The sequence below is a fragment of the Curcuma longa genome, chromosome 18 (assembly GCF_044706935.1).
Source record: "Curcuma longa cultivar G26 ecotype Majalengka, Jawa Barat chromosome 18, ITB_CL_G26_1.1, whole genome shotgun sequence".
NCBI classification, from domain to species: domain Eukaryota; kingdom Viridiplantae; phylum Streptophyta; class Magnoliopsida; order Zingiberales; family Zingiberaceae; genus Curcuma; species Curcuma longa.
In genome coordinates, this window is record NC_133878.1 from 279237 (window position 1) to 297855 (window position 18619).

General features: G+C 37.6%; 3 protein-coding genes across 3 annotated transcripts; 1 reads left to right on the top strand and 2 right to left on the bottom strand.

Moving 5' to 3' along the window:
• Positions 1-2695: 2695 nt before the first annotated feature.
• Positions 2696-5987, bottom strand: LOC141812294 (CBBY-like protein). The gene is made up of 4 exons (XM_074700339.1): positions 5886-5987; positions 4444-4490; positions 3453-3533; positions 2696-2915 (listed from the first exon to the last, which is right to left on the bottom strand). Exons 1-4 carry the CDS (start codon positions 5985-5987, stop codon positions 2792-2794), a joined length of 354 nt encoding a protein of 117 aa, XP_074556440.1. The 3' UTR covers positions 2696-2791.
• A 905-nt stretch (positions 5988-6892) lies between these two features.
• Positions 6893-11272, top strand: LOC141812295 (uncharacterized). Its single transcript, XM_074700340.1, has 3 exons — positions 6893-8170; positions 8237-8329; positions 9266-11272. Exons 1-3 carry the CDS (start codon positions 6893-6895, stop codon positions 11270-11272), a joined length of 3378 nt encoding a protein of 1125 aa, XP_074556441.1.
• A 3715-nt stretch (positions 11273-14987) lies between these two features.
• On the bottom strand, positions 14988-15837 carry LOC141812173 (putative germin-like protein 2-1). Its single transcript, XM_074700207.1, has 2 exons — positions 15710-15837; positions 14988-15582 (listed from the first exon to the last, which is right to left on the bottom strand). The coding sequence occupies exons 1-2, from the start codon at positions 15831-15833 to the stop codon at positions 15047-15049; spliced, it is 660 nt and encodes a 219-aa protein (XP_074556308.1). The 5' UTR covers positions 15834-15837; the 3' UTR covers positions 14988-15046.
• Between the last annotated feature and the right edge of the window lie 2782 nt (positions 15838-18619).

An 18619-nucleotide genomic window follows, 5' to 3' on the forward strand; every position in this document is an offset into this window, starting at 1 on the left:
CATCTTTAAGTGGCAGATGAGTCATGAAGTGGCTTTTTACTAGTAAAATAAAATATGCTTGTTAATTTGATTTGCTAAAATAAATGTGTTCCGATAGAATTTTTATTTAAATATCTTAAATTTCTGCAAATTTTATATATGAAATTAAAGTTGAAAATCCTAATGCCTACAAAAAAAAAAAAATCAACAATGTTCCACTGAAAAATACTTTTGGAAAATATATTTCTAAACATTTGATGAGCTTGTTTGTTATCCGCGTAGAGTTTTGCCGCTGTGATCTATGCTTTATTCGTCCCTTTGAGATCAAGAAAAAAAATCGTTAAAAATGATACTACAAAATGCACCCAATGCTAGCACAATAATGTGTCCATTTGAAACCCCCACAAATGTTTAGAATTGAATCGTTAGTAAGTGTGACCACATTATATTCATAATTATTGGCACATAATTCCATTTGCTCAAGCACCTTTATATTGCCATCATAAATATTCTTTTACTCGTTGAATTGAATGTACCATCATTCATTGAAATCGAAACTATAATCCCAAGGCTCGGTGTGGTGGTGAAGAGCAAGATACATTCTCAAATAATTAGGGCTCATGTGGTGGCATTCTCAAATAATTAGCAGATTTTTATGCAGAATTTAATTTTTATACAGATGATTAAATTACTGATAATGTTGGATCGTCATGTCATAAACTATCATGCTTTTTGAATTTACTTGATGGATGGAATATGAAATCAAGCTGTACATCCTGAAATCAGTCAACTCACAAAAATTAAATATCTGATTATAAAAAAAATTGAGCTCGAAACTATGAATGGAGTTGAGATTTTATTGTTTGATAAATATGGATTTCAAAATCCATTCCCACACGTAAGTTCTTTAAACATCATTCTTTACAAGTCTCAAATTTTGGACTAATCTAATAAAAATAGCAAGATTTTTTTTCCCATTTTAATTAGATTTTCTGACACAATTGTACCTTAGTTTAGTATATTAGTACATGCCTTAGCCAATATAGGTTGACTATCACAAATGTTGTAGGCATAGGATTAGGCAAAATTTAACCTAGTTGGTAAATGAGAATGTTATAAATTTTGACTCTGGTAAAATCTGAGATACAATTTCATGTCTACTTTTTTGAAACCCTAAAATATTGCTCCCCTACTAAGGATGAAAATCTTCCCACTAGTAAGAAAATGATCTTCTAAATTTATATATCTAACTTGCATCCACGTAGCCCTCTAACACCATTGCAAACCAACTTATCTAGTTTGTTATATATCTCATTGTCCTTTGCCTATTGATACGGCGGAAGTCCAAAGTTGCCATGTGGCCCTAGATGTGGAATGACATGCAACTATTAGGCAAGATCAAGAAGGAATAGACAAAACTCGAAGGGTAGCCAGTTGGCAACCTCAACCTCGGATCCTGACCTCGACGTCTACTAGATCTCATACGTCGATCTCATCTCAGTCTTGGATCCCAATCTCGACCTCTACTTTGTCTCAAATCCCGACCTCGACGTCTACTGGATCTCATATGCCGACCTCATGTCAACCCCGGATCCTGACCTCGACCTCTACTTGATTTCAGATCCCGATTTCGACGTCTACTAGATCTCATACACCAACCTCATCTCCGTTTATGATCTCGACTTCGATCTCTGCTCGGCCTCATCCCGATCTCGTGTGCCGACTTCATCCGATCTCAGATCTTTCATCGTCCACTTCTAGGTGGGACCCATAAAACTAGTTCGTTCGTAAGATCAAGAAATCCTAAGATTGTTTCCCTTGAGAATCAAAGAAAATATCCTGAAAGACATGGACAATTGGAGCGCGTATATCAGAGTTACCATAAATGAAAGCACATATTTCGAAGCATATCCAAAACGAATGCTGATGTTTCGAAGATTAGATACATTGACAACTCTATAAAAGATTGCACATACCCATGGACACAGATATGCACACACATAATCCTAATTTCTCTAAATCTTTAATCTTCTTCCTCTTACAAAATCCTAACTTGAGCGTCGGAATGACTTATTGGGATCCACATCCAATGTCATTCTAACTCTCTATCGAGTGTTTTTTCAAGTCCTTTCATCCTTTCCGATGACCACTTTCGGGAAGCGTGCACATCAACTCATTCGTTGACCGATGACTTGATCATCCACGGTATTTGACCGAAACACCTATGCATTTTACTTAGTGAAACATATAAATATACATTTAGGATTAGTAGTTGATAGAAACCCGTGTCTTATCTTTTTCTTGCTCTGATACCAAGTTGCTCATAGAAAATAGAAGAAAATAATGAGTCTTAATGAGCTATTTTAAAGGATAATATTTTAAGTGGTTATTTGAATACATCTATTTGGGGATTGTATCAGTAATATTGGTTTCGGTGGGGATGCAATAGCAAAGTGATATATTGACACTAATTGTCATCTATCTAAAATATAATTTCATTTATTTCTGAGAGTTAAATTGATTTTATATCAGCTAAAATTATTTTCATCAAATTTTGCTGAATGTATACAAACTTATAGACTATCATACTGACACCGACAAATGTTCAAGACATGAAACTAAGTGATGTTTATATGTGTACCAATGTAAGTATTCTGACTTTGCACATTGTATGGCTAATGGCTATGCCAGAGTCCATCTCATTATCATTAAGATATTGAACAATAAAACTAGGATTATGATTATGAATACGAAGGACTATTGTTTGTGAACCTGGAACTTGTGAAAGAACCAGAAGCGAGAATTTATGTACTTAGCTCACATATTGCTTTTGAAGAAGATTAGCACAAAAAGACAAGTCAAACCGCGCTTCAGGAGGATCTCCAATGCAGTCGAAGACTGCATCTGCTGCGATGAAGTCTTCTTCTGCAGTATACCTGCGCGCAACCATACCATACCATTTGAATGATAGCATAAACACAACATACATTTTTGTCATTTTTTCAAACATTACGTTTTTGACAATTAAATCCAACCTTAAAATTGTTGCTTAAACCAATTTCAAATGAAACGTTGAAATACACAGTTTGCCAAAAGAAACCATAAGGATCTATACTATACAATTCTGAAAACAAAAATAAATAACCTTCACATTTGGTTGCTAACATCTAGTTTTAGCTAAAGTTATGGAACAAGTCGGTTTGTATATCATTCAACATAGGAATGGTCCTACTTTTTTAGTGAACCCTTAGGCTGAAGTAAGTGGTTTGGAGCTAACAAAAAGCTAGCAGTGGAGATTTTCTTTCTACTCATGGTGACGGAAGAACAGAATAGCACAATCTTTCAAGATAACTGTGCATGTTTTTGGGTATGAACCATGTTCGCTATTTATTAGGATGGTATCCATTTTATTAATTCAAACAAATGTTCATTATAGATAAGTAAAGAAAGCATGCAAAGATAAACATGCTTACCCGCTCTTTGTTATTATGCACTTCATACCAGCAGCTTTGGCGGCTGATAAGCCAATAGCACTGTCTTCTACCACGACACAACTGAAAAGTACAGGAGATTAAGCATGATGTATGACCAATGCAATGATTAATCTGGTAGTCCATGAAACTGAGATGAACAACAACGAAAGGAAAACATGACTGCGCTGAAATGCGCATCAATATAGAATGGAACAGAACCATGGGCGATATGACAATGCCAGTATAATTAAGCTCTTATGGCACTAAGAAACTGCTGCATAATCTAAGTTTGAGCTAGTTAGAGATCCTCAAATTAGCACAAGAACAAGCAAACTTAAGCCTTGTTTGGCAGCTGAAATTCTTTCTATTTTTGAGTTTGTAGTTTTCAGAAAATAAAATAAAATAAAATTGTGAAGTGTTGTGTGCTAGCTACAGTAGGTTCTGCTGCACTAATCTAATCCCTCCAATTTCAGTCCAGGTGGAGGATCTTATTCAGTGTGGTGTGGCTTGATTCACCATCTGACTTATCCTTTGTTCTGGGATATGTTTTTTCCTTCTCAATCATGTAAAAAACATTGATCTCAGTTTTTCCCATCTAGTAGAAGGGCCCGAGCTATGTTACCCAGTATTCTTCAAGATCGTGGAGTGTTGCCCTTTTTCCCTTGGTCTGTTGCATATTGGTGTATGCATTACTTCACATGCTCCATTGAACTAGTGGACTATGGGTGTTCTTAGTCATATAGTTTCAAATGTCGATTGAAGACCTATAATTGTGTGATTTTTCTTTTTAAATACACATCACCTGCTCCATTGAAACCTACTACTTTTCTAAAAGAGTCCCATGAGGAATAAAATAAAATAAATAATTAAGACTTTGATTCATAATTTCAAATGTATAACAGATACTATTTTCCATTAATGTGAAGGTTTAGGGAAAATGAAAATGAAGCGGCATTCAGTGCATAGACTGGAAATTTCATGTAAGTAATACCTAGCTGGATCCACACCAAGAGTTTCTGCTGCTAACAAGTAGATGGCCTATCAAAAATAAATAAAAAACGACTATAAATAAGAACAGAGAAATAAAACAATACAAGGAACATAGTCATGCCTTCTAAACTAAATATATTAGTTAGCTGGTGAATAAATTTTACAACCAAACAGAATTAAAACAAACAAACAAACATGTGTATAATAGGATGGTATTAATACATATTCTAAATAAAATTAAGTTTTTTAGTTGCCTGTAGTGATCGAGCACCTTAGGTTGAAATATGGAAAGAGAGACGGTTCTCATCCAATGTTCAAGAAAATGAATATCATGTAGTCAAATTATCATATAATCTGGGTGAATACATTAATACACAGATATTTAGAGTATCCTTAAACTTTTTCTAGTTTCAACAGCCACCACTGTATGGCCCCATTACTTGAAAGTAACATATGAGCTACTATTACATTGGAATTTTCTAATTTCATCGTCATCACCTTCACGAGGAAAATAAGAAAAAACAAGAAACACATGTATCCCACCTATTTGGAGTGGGCCATACGGATTTTATTCCATCATTAGCCCTATATAGGCTCATATCATTAGAAATATTCCATTCATTTGGGCATCTACTCAAGTAGAGTTATCTTTTGTCTTGCTTTACTTTGTACATCTCAACTCTAAATTATTATAGAATCTACAGACCATATTTGAACATTTATTATGTTTATCTTATTTTTTCTTATTCTACCATTTGTGGATCTGTAAAGTTACACTTATTTGCTCACTAACATCTCTATTTAATTTCTTTTGCATATACATCTAGACATCCTCATCTTTGCAAAATTAATTTTATTTACATATTTGGCAGCATTTGTATGTTATTTCTTCTGCCTGCATCTAAACATCCTCATCTATGCAAAATTAATTTTATTACATATTTCTTCTTCACTATCCAACCCTTTCACCATAAGCATAGTCAATTTCTTATTCCAATTCCTAAAGTTCACACACCTATCATACAACATGACAAAAGCCTGTCTATCTCAACTACTCCTTTATCCTACGAACCATACTTCCATCATTCTCTCTTTTTGGTTGGAGGTTATTTTTCCCACAAGGCTTAACTATTCTTTCATTTATTTTCTTTAAAGGGAAACAAATGATAGGAAAACAATGTTTCAATTGCTTGCAGGAAACAAATGACTAAAGGCACATTAGAATATTGCCATACTTTTCAATTTCCGTATAGAGCAAAGTTGACATGCAAACACAGTGAAACTACAAAAGGATAGGATGATATTCAGATCTAAAATCGTCAACCAAATAAATATATCTCTATCAAGTTAAAGTTTAATCAGAAAACCAAGGATTTTCAGAACAAGATGTCCAATAAAGAGATGATGGAACTTCTATAGTATATAGGAGAAGAAACAACACACCGGATCAGGCTTTTTGCGGGGAACTACATCTCCAGCAAATATTGCTATCTTATTTGCTCGGTCAGGGCCTAACAAGAATGAAACTATTGCTGAAACCTGCATTACTCGCCCGTGTAAAGTTGTTAAAAAGTTTGAAACTTATACCATAGAACTTAACTAAAAAAAAATGAAATCTTTCCTTGAAAATCTAATGTGATATCAAGATTGTCGGACAGAACAAGCTTAATGTAGTTCTCTCAGTTTCTTAATAGATCTAAAGCAAAGAACATACATATGCTATGATAATAAAATCTAATATGAAATTGAATGTGGATAATACAAAATGACAAAGTTTTTTTAAATGAGTAAGGATGAACAATGTTTACCCAAAATATATTAAACTAGCATAAAATCCAAGTACATGTTAATCAAGCACTGGTCAATTTTCTAAAAGTCAAAAAGAGATAGAAAACTAAACACCAAGGCCCCAATTTTTCTGGAAAAATAAATTATTTTCTACTGTTTAAATGTATTACGAAAATCTAATGAAAAATATTTCATGTGATTATTGCGTACATTGGAAAATATTTTCCCCTTCTCACAGTTGGGTTAATCGAGTAGGTTGGTCTGGCTGATCAGCCTGCATGAATGAGGGTGAAGGCTGAAATAGAGAGATATTTATTGATAAAGTGAAGGGCTTGTGGATAAGTATAGAAATGACTTCTTTCCTAAAGAAAATCATTTTTTCTTCTGTTGAAAAAAAGTGTTGGAAACTAATCATTAATTGATTACAGAATCATTGATTGATTACAGAATCATTTACCATTAATTCCTTGATTGAGTCATAATTACAGAATCATTCTGTAAATAGAAATCTTTAATTAGCTTTAATTAATTTCCGTCTTCATTAGTTTTCCTTTTTCTCTATTGTATCTCTCTATAAAACAAGAACCATGTACCTATTCTTTTGTGTGAAGAAATAATTATTTTTTTCATATTTTCTAAGTTGGTATCAGAGCAGAGTAGCCATGTCAGAAGTCACGTCCAAAGCCACTACAATCCCTGCCACTACCACGGTAACACCTTCTGAAACCCTACGACACCTTTCCAACCCTCATTCAGTCCAAATCACCACTATTCGCTTGAATGGGGATAATTTTCTCCGGTGGTCGCAATCCGTCCGAATGTATATCCGTGGGCAAGGAAAAATCGGCTATATCACTGGTGACAAGAAGGCTCCTGCAGTTAATGATCCGCTGCATGCCGTATGGGATGCTGAAAACTCCATGGTTATGACATGGCTAGTCAACTCCATGGAGGAGGATATAAGTACCAATTACATGTGCTATCCTACTGCAAAAGAGCTGTGGGATAATGTTAGTCAGATGTATTCTGACCTGGGTAACCAATCTCAAGTCTTTGAATTGACTTTAAAGTTGGGAGAAATTCGTCAAGGAGAGGATTCAGTCACAAAATACTTCAATTCGTTGAAAAGATTGTGGCAAGATCTTGATCTCTTTAGCACATACGAATGGAAATCTGTTGATGATTGCAACCACCACAAGAAAACCATGGAAGACGACCGTATTTACAAATTTCTTGCCGGTCTCAACATCGAGTTTGATGAAGTACGAGGAAGGATCATTGGGAGACCCCCTCTCCCATCCATTGGTGAAGTGTTTGCCGAAGTCAGAAGAGAAGAAAGCCGAAGGAGTGTTATGCTGGGAAAAAAGAGTATCGGTGAGTCAATTGAAACTTCGGCCTTATTTACTGATGCTACCTCCAAGGCTGCAAATTACCAGCGCAGATCCGATGATAAGCCACGGGTTTGGTGCGATTTCTGCAACAAGCCTCGCCATACACGTGAGACATGTTGGAAAATTCATGGCAAACCTGCCAACTGGAAAAACAGCAAGCCAGGAGAAAAGAATCGCGGACTTCCTATGGCTAATGAAGCCAACTCAGGCTCCTTCAACAAAGAGCAACTTGATCAACTCTTAAAGCTGATAAAATCCAACTTCTCATCTGGTATTCCTAGTGTTTCCTTGGCACAAACAGGTAGCAATCCTAAAGCTCTCTCTTGCTTAAACTCTTCTCCATGGATCATAGATTCTGGAGCCTCAGATCACATGTCTAGTTGCTCTCACTTATTCAATACTTATTCTCCTTGTTCTGGAAGTGAGAAAATTAGAATTGCCGACGGTAGTTTTTCGCCTATTGTAGGAAAAGGACACATTAAACTGACCGAGAAAATTAATCTCAATTCTGTTCTTCATGTTCCTAAATTAGCCTGCAATCTTTTATCTGTGAGTAAATTATCTAAAGATTCTAATTGTCGTATTATATTTCTTGAATCACACTGTGAATTTCAGGACCAGAACTCGGGGATGATGATTGGGCGTGCTAGGATGATTGAAGGTCTTTACTACTTGGATGAAATACCTGCTAGTACTAAAAAGGCTCAGGTTTTTAATAGTATCAGTTCAAACTCAGTTCGAGAGAAAATAATGCTATGGCACTATAGGCTTGGACATCCTAGTTTTCTCTATCTAAAAAAATTATTTCCAGAGTTATTTAAAGGTATTGATTGCTCTTCTTTATATTGTGAAACTTGTTTTTTTGCAAAATTTCATCGTGCAACATATTTACCAAAGAGTTATCAGCCCTCCAAACCTTTTTATTTAATTCATAGTGATGTTTGGGGTCCATCTAAAATTACTACTCTTTCTGGAAAAAAATGGTTTGTAACATTTATTGACGACCATACACGTTTATGTTGGATTTATCTGATGGATAAAAAATCTGACGTGAGAAATTTGTTTAAAAATTTTTACACTCTAATTGAAAATCAATTTCAAACCAAAATTTGTATTTTACATTCTGACAATGGAACAGAATATTTTAATGAGCACTTGGGTGATTTTTTGAAAGAAAAAGGCATTTTTCATCAATCTACTTGTCGGGATACCCCTCAACAAAATGGCATTGCAGAACGAAAAAATAAACATTTACTTGAAGTAGCACGTGCCATAATGTTTTATATGCATGTTCCTAAATATTTGTGGGGTGAAGCAATTTTGACAGCCTCTTATTTGATAAATAGGATGCCTACTAAGGTGTTGGAATACAAAACACCTCTTGATTGTCTTAAAAAATGTTTTCCTAAAATAAGACTGTTTTCTGATTTACCTGTCAAAGTTTTTGGGTGCACTGTCTATGTTCATGTTCCGTGTCAATTTCGTTCAAAACTTGAACCACGTGCTATAAAATGTGTATTTTTGGGATATTCGTCAAATAAAAAGGGGTACAAGTGTTTCGATCCTCAAACAAAAAAATTCTTTATGAGCATGGATGTGTCTTTTTTGGAAACACACCCCTATTTTACCAAAAATTCTCTTCAGGGGGAGACAAGTGAAAGAAAAGATAATTTTTGGGAAATTTCTATCCCACTTCCTAATATTAGTTTTCCAGAAAATAGTCACTTACCTCTAGTGCCTAGTATTGGAGACTCTCGATCAGGGGGAGAAATACTACACACTGATCACCGCGATCTGAGTTCTGAGCTTCAGGTTTATACTAGGAAGAGATTTCATCTAAGGGATAAAGACTCGAATGTCAATCCTGCACAACATCAGTCTGAAAACCCAAGCTCTGGCACCGAAATTCCAGGTAACTCTATCCCTAATCCAACTTCAATTTCTCCCATTGTGTCTGATTCTTCACCTACTATTTCTGATCTTGATGTTCCTATAGCAATTAGGAAAGGTGCCCGAAACTGCACCAATCATCCTATTGCAAATTATCTTTCCTATCAAAGACTGTCAAAAAATCATAAAGCTTTCATCTCTAGGATTTCACACTTGTTTGTTCCAAGGAATATACAGGAGGCTTTGGATGATCCAAGTTGGAAATTAGCAGTTATGGAAGAGATGAATGCCTTACGGAGAAGTGGTACTTGGGAGATAGTTGATCTACCCAAGGGCAAGAAACCAGTTGGGTGTAAATGGGTATTTACAATAAAATGTAAAGCTGATGGAAGCATTGAAAGATACAAGGCGAGACTAGTGGCTAAAGGCTTCACTCAGACGTATGGGATTGACTATCAAGAGACGTTTGCTCCAGTTGCTAAGATAAACTCTATCAGAATCCTGTTATCCCTTGCAGTAAATTCAGATTGGCCTCTACATCAACTTGATGTTAGAAACGCATTTCTCAATGGTGATCTCGAAGAAGAGGTGTTTATGAGCCTACCGCCAGGATTTGAAAAAGGGCTTGACAGTAAAAAGGTGTGCAAATTAAACAAGGCATTATATGGACTCAAACAGTCACCAAGAGCGTGGTTTGAACGCTTTGGAAAGACTGTTATCAGTTATGGCTTCTTGCAGAGTCAAGCAGATCATACAATATTTTATAAACACTCAGAAAAGGGTAAAGTAGCCATCTTGATTGTTTATGTTGATGATATTATCTTAACTGGTGATGATGAAACAGAATTAGCAGTTCTAAAGAAGAATCTCGCAAAGGAGTTTCAAATCAAGGACCTGGGAGTCCTCAAGTATTTCCTCGGAATGGAATTTGCAAGATCCAAAGAAGGTATATTTGTTAATCAAAGAAAATATATTCTTGATCTCCTTGGAGAAACAGGTTTGCTTGGGTGTAAAATGGTTGAGACTCCAATTGAGGCTAATCTGAAGTTACAAGCTGCTAAGGCTGAAGAAGTGAAGGACAGGGAACTATATCAGAGACTTGTAGGAAAATTAATCTACTTGTCTCATACACGGCCTGATATTGCTTTCGCAGTTAGCATGGTAAGTCAGTTCATGCACTCACCTGGAGAAAAACATTTCGAGGCAGTATATAGGATATTGAGATATCTAAAAGGAACTCCAGGTAGAGGTTTATTATTCAAGAAACATGGACATCTTCAAATCGAAGTCTACACAGATGCAGACTGGGCAGGGAGTGTTACAGATAGAAGATCAACATCTGGCTACTGTTCCTTTGTTGGTGGGAACCTAGTTACATGGCGAAGTAAAAAACAAAATGTGGTAGCCAGAAGTAGTGCAGAAGCAGAATTCAGAGCTGTTGCCCATGGAATCTGTGAGGTGATGTGGATAAAAAGAATTCTTGAGGAATTGAAGCTTTCTTACTTAACTCCTATGAAAGTTTATTGCGACAACAAAGCTGCCATTTCCATAGCTCATAATCCGGTTCTTCATGATCGTACAAAGCATATAGAGGTGGATAAACATTTCATCAAGGAGAAAATCAACACTGGAATAATATGCATGACATATCTTCCAACAGATGAACAATTAGCTGATGTACTAACGAAGGGACTACACAAGAAACAATTTGATAAGCTGACTAGCAAGCTGGCTATGGAAGATATCTACAAACCAGCTTGAGGGGGAGTGTTGGAAACTAATCATTAATTGATTACAGAATCATTGATTGATTACAGAATCATTTATATAGCCGTCAAGTTGGGTTAGGCCCGCCGGGTTGGCTCGCCCCGCTAAGTAATTTTTAGGTGGGTTGGGTTGAAATTTTATCAACCCATTTTAAAATGGGTTCAAAGGGTTGACCCGCCAAGGCCCGCGACCCATGTGGGTTGGCCCGCGGCGGGCTTGGGTTGGCCCGCGGATTGAGAAAGTTTATTTATTTATTTTAAATTTTAATATTAAAGTAGAAAATTCAATGAATTAGTGAGTTTGATCCATTTAAATTATAATTTAATTTAAAAATTATAATTCAAATTTAAAATTTTCAACTTAATCAATTTAAATTATAATTCAAACTTAAAATTTTTAATATTTTTTTATTTTTTAATAGGTCCGTGGGTTGACCCGCCTAACCCGCGGCTTGTCTTGAGTTGGATTGGGTTGGAGATTTTCCAACCCGCCAAGTTAATGGGTAGGCCCGTCCCGCCCCGCCATTTGATGAGCCCGCCATGGGTTAGTCTACCCCGCCATGTGTTGACCCGTTTGACAGCTCTAGTATCAAACTCTAGTGAATGCCATTGGGTTGTAACCGAGAACATCCGCAAGTATTTGAGGACTATGAATTTGTTCTTAATTGCAAAAGAGATGGAGAACTCATTTGGAAAGGATTCATAGATGCAAAATTTCAAATTTGTTATAATCACTTATGGTCATAGTCGAGATATGATTATTTGCTCAAATGAAGGTGTAGTTACTTCAAAAAAAGATGTTATAACTGACAATGACTGAAGGCATTTACATTGCAACTGTAGAGGTAGCAAAGGAAGGTGTTTGGATTCAAAAGTTTATTGGAGTAGTTTAAAACATAGATGACCCAATTATAGTGTATTGGACAATAAAGAAGTCATTCATAAGTTAAGGAATACCCATCTCATCGACAATCAAAGCACACACTTTGATGATTCCTTTTGATTATATAATTATCCAACATGGATACATCACATTAGAGAGAGGTATCAAGCATTGTCGCTCCTGGGGCATAGTTGAGTTGATTACGATGGAGCAGAGTTACTGAAGTGGGCAACGATTGACTCTCGGTAAAGCCGAGGCAATGCTCTCCTCCGTCATAGTCAACTGCAGCTTCTCGATTTACCTCCTTATAGATGGTCGTGAGGTCGACCATGTGGGGCTGACTGTGTGGCGAATTCCACTTTTTTGTTGAAGAGGCATCAAACATTGTCCTTAAAAAAGCATGATAGTCATGTTTGATCATTTGGTATGAGGTATATGAACGATTGATTATAGTGTAAGTAGGAGATTGTTAGTAATCGTTTTTGAGACAATTGAAGTATAAAATGAATCACTATAAAATACAATTTCATATTTGTTTAATAAAATTTTGCTTATATTAATGATCTCAGTAAGTTTGTGTAACTGGTAAATTGTCATAAAAGATCCTAACACCAATAGTGCTTCAGTGATAGATCGAGAAAGGTATGGGATGGCAATAGTTGCCCCAAGTGCATTGAGTTTCAATGTTTGGCTAAACCATGTTTAAAGTTAGGCAATTCTTATTGATCTAACATGTGTGATGCAATGCAGGAAAGTCCAAGCGTAGTCTTGGCAAAAGAAAAGTCCAAGTGGGTAGTCTTGGCAAAAGAAAAGTCCAAGTGGGTAGTCTTGGCAAAGAAAAGTCCAAGTGGGTAGTCTTGGCAAAGAAAAGTCCAAGTGGGTAGTCTTGGCAAAGCAAAAGTCCAAGTGGGAAGTCTTGGCAAGCAAAAGTCCAAGTGGGAAGTCTTGGCAAGCAAAAGTCCAAGTGGGAAGTCTTGGCAAGCAAAAGTCCAAGTGGGTAGTCTTGGCAAGGAGAAGTCCAAGGGTGGTCTTGGCAAGGACTTGACATGACGAAGCTGATGGAAGCATCTCAGGCTAGTGCAGGGAGGCATGAGGCTATGGGAGGTGTTTGAAGGCCGAGGTCTAGGTCAAGAGAAGCTGAAATGTGATTTTTCAGCTTCACCAGTCGACTGGCCCTGCCAGCAGTCGACTGCTCATAAATCAGACGCACACAGAAAGATCAGTCGAGCCAGAGGAAGACAGGAGTCGACTGGACAGTCGACTGGGGTTATGGATAGTCGACTGTTGCCAGTCGACTGGTCTTGAACAGTCGACTGTGATTTGAACGTTGCAGAAAATTGGCAAGCATTTAATGGCATTTAATGCAAGATTTTGTTGCCGATTGAAGGCATCAGTCGACTGGCCCTGCCAGCAGTCGACTGATGTTGCAGAGATTATAAAAGAAGCCTGCACGAGAACAACTTAGAATCTTCGCCATTCTTTCATTCTTTCGTGCTTCTTTTGTGAGCGTTTTTGTGCTCTGTTCTCTGCTTTATTCCTCTCCTCCTAGACAATATTTCATATCATTTTTGAGGAGATCAGAAAGGTGTAAAGGTTTCTCCGCCTTCGAGTTTTCGAGAAGGAGAAGATTCATAGTGCATCGGGTGTGTGCGTGCGTGTGGATCCTTGGATTAGTCACCTCTGCGGAGGTGGATACCAAGTAAAATAAACCGGGTTAGCGTTGATCTCTGTCTTTCTCTTTTATATTTTTGCTTCCGCTAATCTCTGTGCAGAGAAAGATCAAGAAAAATCGAGAAACGCTATTCACCCCCCCTCTAGCTATTCAACCGATCCTAACACGCACCCAAACAAAACCCGAAACTTCAAACCGCGATTCCTTAAGAAAAAAAAATCCTAACTCAGTCGAATTCTTCTCTCGCCGTCGCGACTCGCGATTCTCTCCCACCCTCCTCGTCCTCGGCTCCTCGCCGCTTCACCACTTCACAAACCCTAACTCGCGCCCACTCTCCTCGTCGATTCCCACTCTCCTCGAGTGATTCCCACTCCTCAAAACCCTAACTTCACAAACCTTACTCGCGATTCCTCAGCACGTCGGTTCCGCTGCTCCTCAGCGCGTCGGTTCCGCTGCTCCTCAACGCCGTCGCGGTTCCTGCTCCTCAGCGCCGTCGTGAGTCGCTCCCGGTCCTGCTCCTCACTCACGTCCTTACACTACACTCTCTCTTCAAATTGAATAAGATAAGGCCGATGAACCCTTTAGGCGTAGTTTACCATTGGCTCTAATTGAACCTCACTCCTCTACGAAAGAGTGTCAGCCAGTCCTTCTCCGCTTTGCCGTCTGCCCTTTTACTCCTCTCCCCTCTGTTGCACCTGCCCCTATTGCGCTTCGCGAACAGGGGTCTTCCGTGTTGATCGCTCCTCATTCGTCGCACCTCGCTTTCGTTTCGCTACGCACCTTTGTTAGAAATCAAATTATGTTATTTGTATTAGGAAAAAAATTGGTTAATTCGGTTAAAAACCGAATTAACCGATATTTAATCGGTTCGGTTTATTCGGTTATTATCGAAAAATTCGGTCGGTTCGGTTTGGTTAAAAAAATTCGGTTTATTCGATTTTCGGTTTGGTTCGGTTCGGTTTTTAACTGAATACTCACCGCTACGCGCATGTATGTTTGTTTGTGTTAAATAAATGAAAATTAAAAAAAAAAAAATTGATGACTTCAACGATAATTCATGAATCAAAAATACATATCAAACTTATTATAAATTATCTTTTAATTTGAGGAGATGGACAAACATGAATACGTTAAGAACGAATTAATTAGTGTAGATACAAATGCAATGAATAAGAAACAATATTGATATGATATTATTAACTTTTGTTGGATTTCTAAAATTGAGATTGGATCCAATCCACCGTCTTCTTATCCACCTGGAAAGCCTTTGCAAGAATATCATCTGAGATGTTTGGCTTTGACCCAAAGACAGTGTTGGCGATGGTGATTACTCCAGGATTTTGGCTACTTAGAAATGACATTGCAAGAGCCCTCGTCCTACCAAGATTGAACTGGAAGTGAATTAAGCCTTGAGGGAACACGAACACATCGCCCTTTTTAAGCACTTTGGTCACCAACTTGTTCTCAGGATTGGACGTTATGAATCCAACATATAGCGATCCTTCCAACACTGTTTGGAGCTCTGTGGCTCGAGGGTGGATGTGCGGAGGATTGAGACCGCGGGGGGCATAGTCCACTCGAGCCATGGAGATGCCAAGAGTGTTGAGGCCGGAAATTATATTGGCATTTATAAGTGTCACATTGGAACCAACTTTGTTCATGGTGCTCCGTGGGACGTTGAGACCCGACAAGAAGAAGTCATCAGCTTTAACAAGTTCTGGGTCTTTGCAAGCGAATCCATTCACAATAACTGCATATAAATACATTGAAGCATGTATATATAATTAATCATCACCTCCATGGATGTATATATATGTTAAGAAAGATTTCAGGTAACAAATATAAATATATATATATAAGCTAGGTAATTAGTATACCTTTGGACATGTTGTCTGCAACACAGAAGTCTTGAAGAGCACCTGGATCACGGGCTAAAGCTTGAGAGAAAGACAAAGCTGCAACGAGAGCAACAATAAGCAAGAGGGACAGATTAGAAGCCATGGAATCGTTGAAGATAGAGAGATGATAAAATGTGAGAGCTTAATTAAGGAGGATTTTGATTTCGTTATGGCAGAGGCATAAGTGGCTTTTTATAGAGAGGGAGATGATGAATGCGTTGACATGGCCATGCCTTGAGGGAGCTGTAGATTGGAAGAGTTTGACTTTGCTGCTAAATGGGAAGAGTTTTGATTGACAAATAGATTTTTTCAAGATTAGATTCGTGAGCAGGAATCACGAAGAATGAGCCAAAATCACATTAGGGTTTGACATGGTAAACCAAACAGCAATACCTCTTGCTGAAGGAGAGTTGGTCTATTATCTTTGAAATGTTCATTAGTAGTTCGTTTGACGCATAATAGTGTAATGATTGGTGATAAGTATGACAATAATGATTAAATAACATCAATTCGTTTGGAGACTTCAATAAATGACCAACAGAATAAAGGTAGGCGGCAGATGAGATCATGTAAATTATACAGCCTTAATTTAGAAACAAAATGAATGTAGATTATTAAACACAATTTTACAAGATGGAAGAGTTTGACTTTTCTGTTAATTAACTGGAAGAGTTCTAATTGACAAACACAATTTTCCAAGATTGGATTTGCGAGAGAGCAGGAATCAGTCTAATATATTTTGTTAAAGGAGTTGTTTGGTGCGGGGCCTGCTTTACGTGTTACATAACTCCATTCACCATGTCAACGATCAATTAGTCAAACTTACATTAGGGTTTGACATGGTAATTAAATCAAACAGCAATGATTGGTGAAAAGTATGGCAATAATGATTACATGGCAGCCGTGCGCTGCCATCACCGTGGGCGCGTGGTCAGTCATGGGGGCGTGCCTGACATGGGCGTTGCTGCTGCCGCCTCGTGAAGCCGTCGCCGTGGCTGCCTCGTGCAGGCATTGCAGCAGGCTCGGAGTTCCTGCTCTTTTCTCTATGCAGCAACTGCAAGCGAATTACAATATGGACCGTGCACCAACCTAGAGTCCGTTCTTATTCTCATACGCTAAATATTAAATTGATTGGGTTGATATAGTACATAAAATAATTATTAATTATTATCTTGTTTATGTGATATTATAATTTTGTATAAGTTATATATATACAATTTTGCTATTCTGAGCGACACCCAGTGCGCGCCCCGTGAGCGCCTAGATCTCAGCCGTCCGCCCGCGATCGCGATAAACGTGAGCCGTCCGATTGCACAGTATTTCTCCTCGGACCTTCGCCGCTTCCCGCCGCCCGTTCATCGCCGTCCGACCACCGCCGGCCGCCGGACCGGACCCGTTGGAACCGCAACTCGCAGGCGGTCGGCGGTGACCGGTCTCCGGCCCCGATTCGGCCGGAATCCGGCCGGATTCCGGCCGACAGTGGCGCCAGGCACTGTTGCCTTGTTTCGGCCGGAATTCCGGTCGGATTCCGGCCCAATCCGGCCGGAATTCGATGTCGGAATGTGCGCCGGCGAGTTGCGGTTCCAACGGGTCTGGTCCGGCGGTCGTCGGTGGTCGGACGGCGATGAACGAACGCCGGAAGCGCTTGGAGGTCGGCGGTTGGCGCGCACGGGCGCGTAGGAAGCCGGCGCTCATATATATATATATATATATATATATATATATATATATATATATATATATATATATATAATTATGTTGAATTAGCATCGAAATTTAAATCTCATTGATAATTTAGTGATCTAAATATAAATTCGATCATTAAAATTTAATAATCGATCTTATTTGAGTTGTTAAATTAAGGATCAAATTAAAACATTCAATCATTAACCTGTAGTGACTGAATTCATTATGGCCAATCTAAATCGATTGCTAATCAGGCGCTAAATTCTTTTAGCGATCAAGTAACGATGAAAAAATTCATCATTAATTGATAATTTTTTTATGGCTAACGGAGCAATTTTTTAAAAAAGTTGATCTTTTTGAGGGAATAAAATAAAACTTAAAAATAAATTGAAAGCAATAGTGATACATCGAATTAAATCAATGATGTATCTACATAACCTAGTTATCATCTATAAAGTAAAACGAAATTGAATTGAAACAATGGTAAACTGAAATGATTGACTTGAATCGAGTGTCAATGTCATTGTATCCTTTACTTGTCGTCGGAGCAATTCTTGCAATGTAACAGAAATCTTCTGCAAGGGTTGGGCAACAATCAAAGTTCCTTTGTAAGGGGGAAGAGAGGAGGAAGAAGAAGTAGTCAAAGTCAAGAAGCCCAAATCAAGTTTGACTTCCTTTTATATACCTTGGCCCATCTTGTAAGGACTATCCACCATAAAGTTCACTATCCGTTAATAGCCCATTAATATTAACAAATCGAGTTATTAGATCTACATATTTAATCTACATTCAATAGTATAAACCCCCCTTCATGCAATAAACATTAGATCACCAAATTGAGATTTAATCTTAATGGCAATTGTTGTGTGTTGTTGTTAATCTCGTACTAGCCCATCAAATGAAAACTTAATCCTTTAATCTCCTACTTAGGCTATATGTGATACTGTATACATCATATAACACTTTAGTTGAACTCAACATAGCAATACTTTATATGATAAATACCCCTTAAATAATTTGATCTATTAATTCAATTAGTATAAGACTAAAGTACTCAGAGTTAATGTAACTGTAACAATACCTAGTAATAATCACAATACTAATTTTATTAATGGCATAGATCAAATATGGATATGTAGAATGAAAATGAGATGAAATATGATCTATACATGCCCATTTTCAAAAGTCCTACTTATGACCCAA

Bases quoted from the DNA above. Each gene is read 5' to 3' on its own strand.
- LOC141812295 (XM_074700340.1), top strand. From the start codon at position 6,893: ATGTCAGAAGTCACGTCCAAAGCCACTACAATCCCTGCCACTACCACG. The intron at 8,171-8,236 runs GTGAGTAAATTA...TGTGAATTTCAG, and splicing joins TAGCCTGCAATCTTTTATCT to GACCAGAACTCGGGGATGAT. The intron at 8,330-9,265 runs GTTTTTAATAGT...AATTCTCTTCAG, and splicing joins CTAGTACTAAAAAGGCTCAG to GGGGAGACAAGTGAAAGAAA.
- LOC141812173 (XM_074700207.1), bottom strand. From the start codon at position 15,833: ATGGCTTCTAATCTGTCCCTCTTGCTTATTGTTGCTCTCGTTGCAGCT. The intron at 15,583-15,709 runs GTATACTAATTA...ATTTATATGCAG, and splicing joins TGCAGACAACATGTCCAAAG to TTATTGTGAATGGATTCGCT.
- LOC141812294 (XM_074700339.1), bottom strand. From the start codon at position 5,987: ATGCAGGTTTCAGCAATAGTTTCATTCTTGTTAGGCCCTGACCGAGCA. The intron at 4,491-5,885 runs GTGTGTTGTTTC...TATTTTTGATAG, and splicing joins CCCGCAAAAAGCCTGATCCG to GCCATCTACTTGTTAGCAGC. The intron at 2,916-3,452 runs GTAAGCATGTTT...GGTTGCGCGCAG, and splicing joins TGCATAATAACAAAGAGCGG to GTATACTGCAGAAGAAGACT.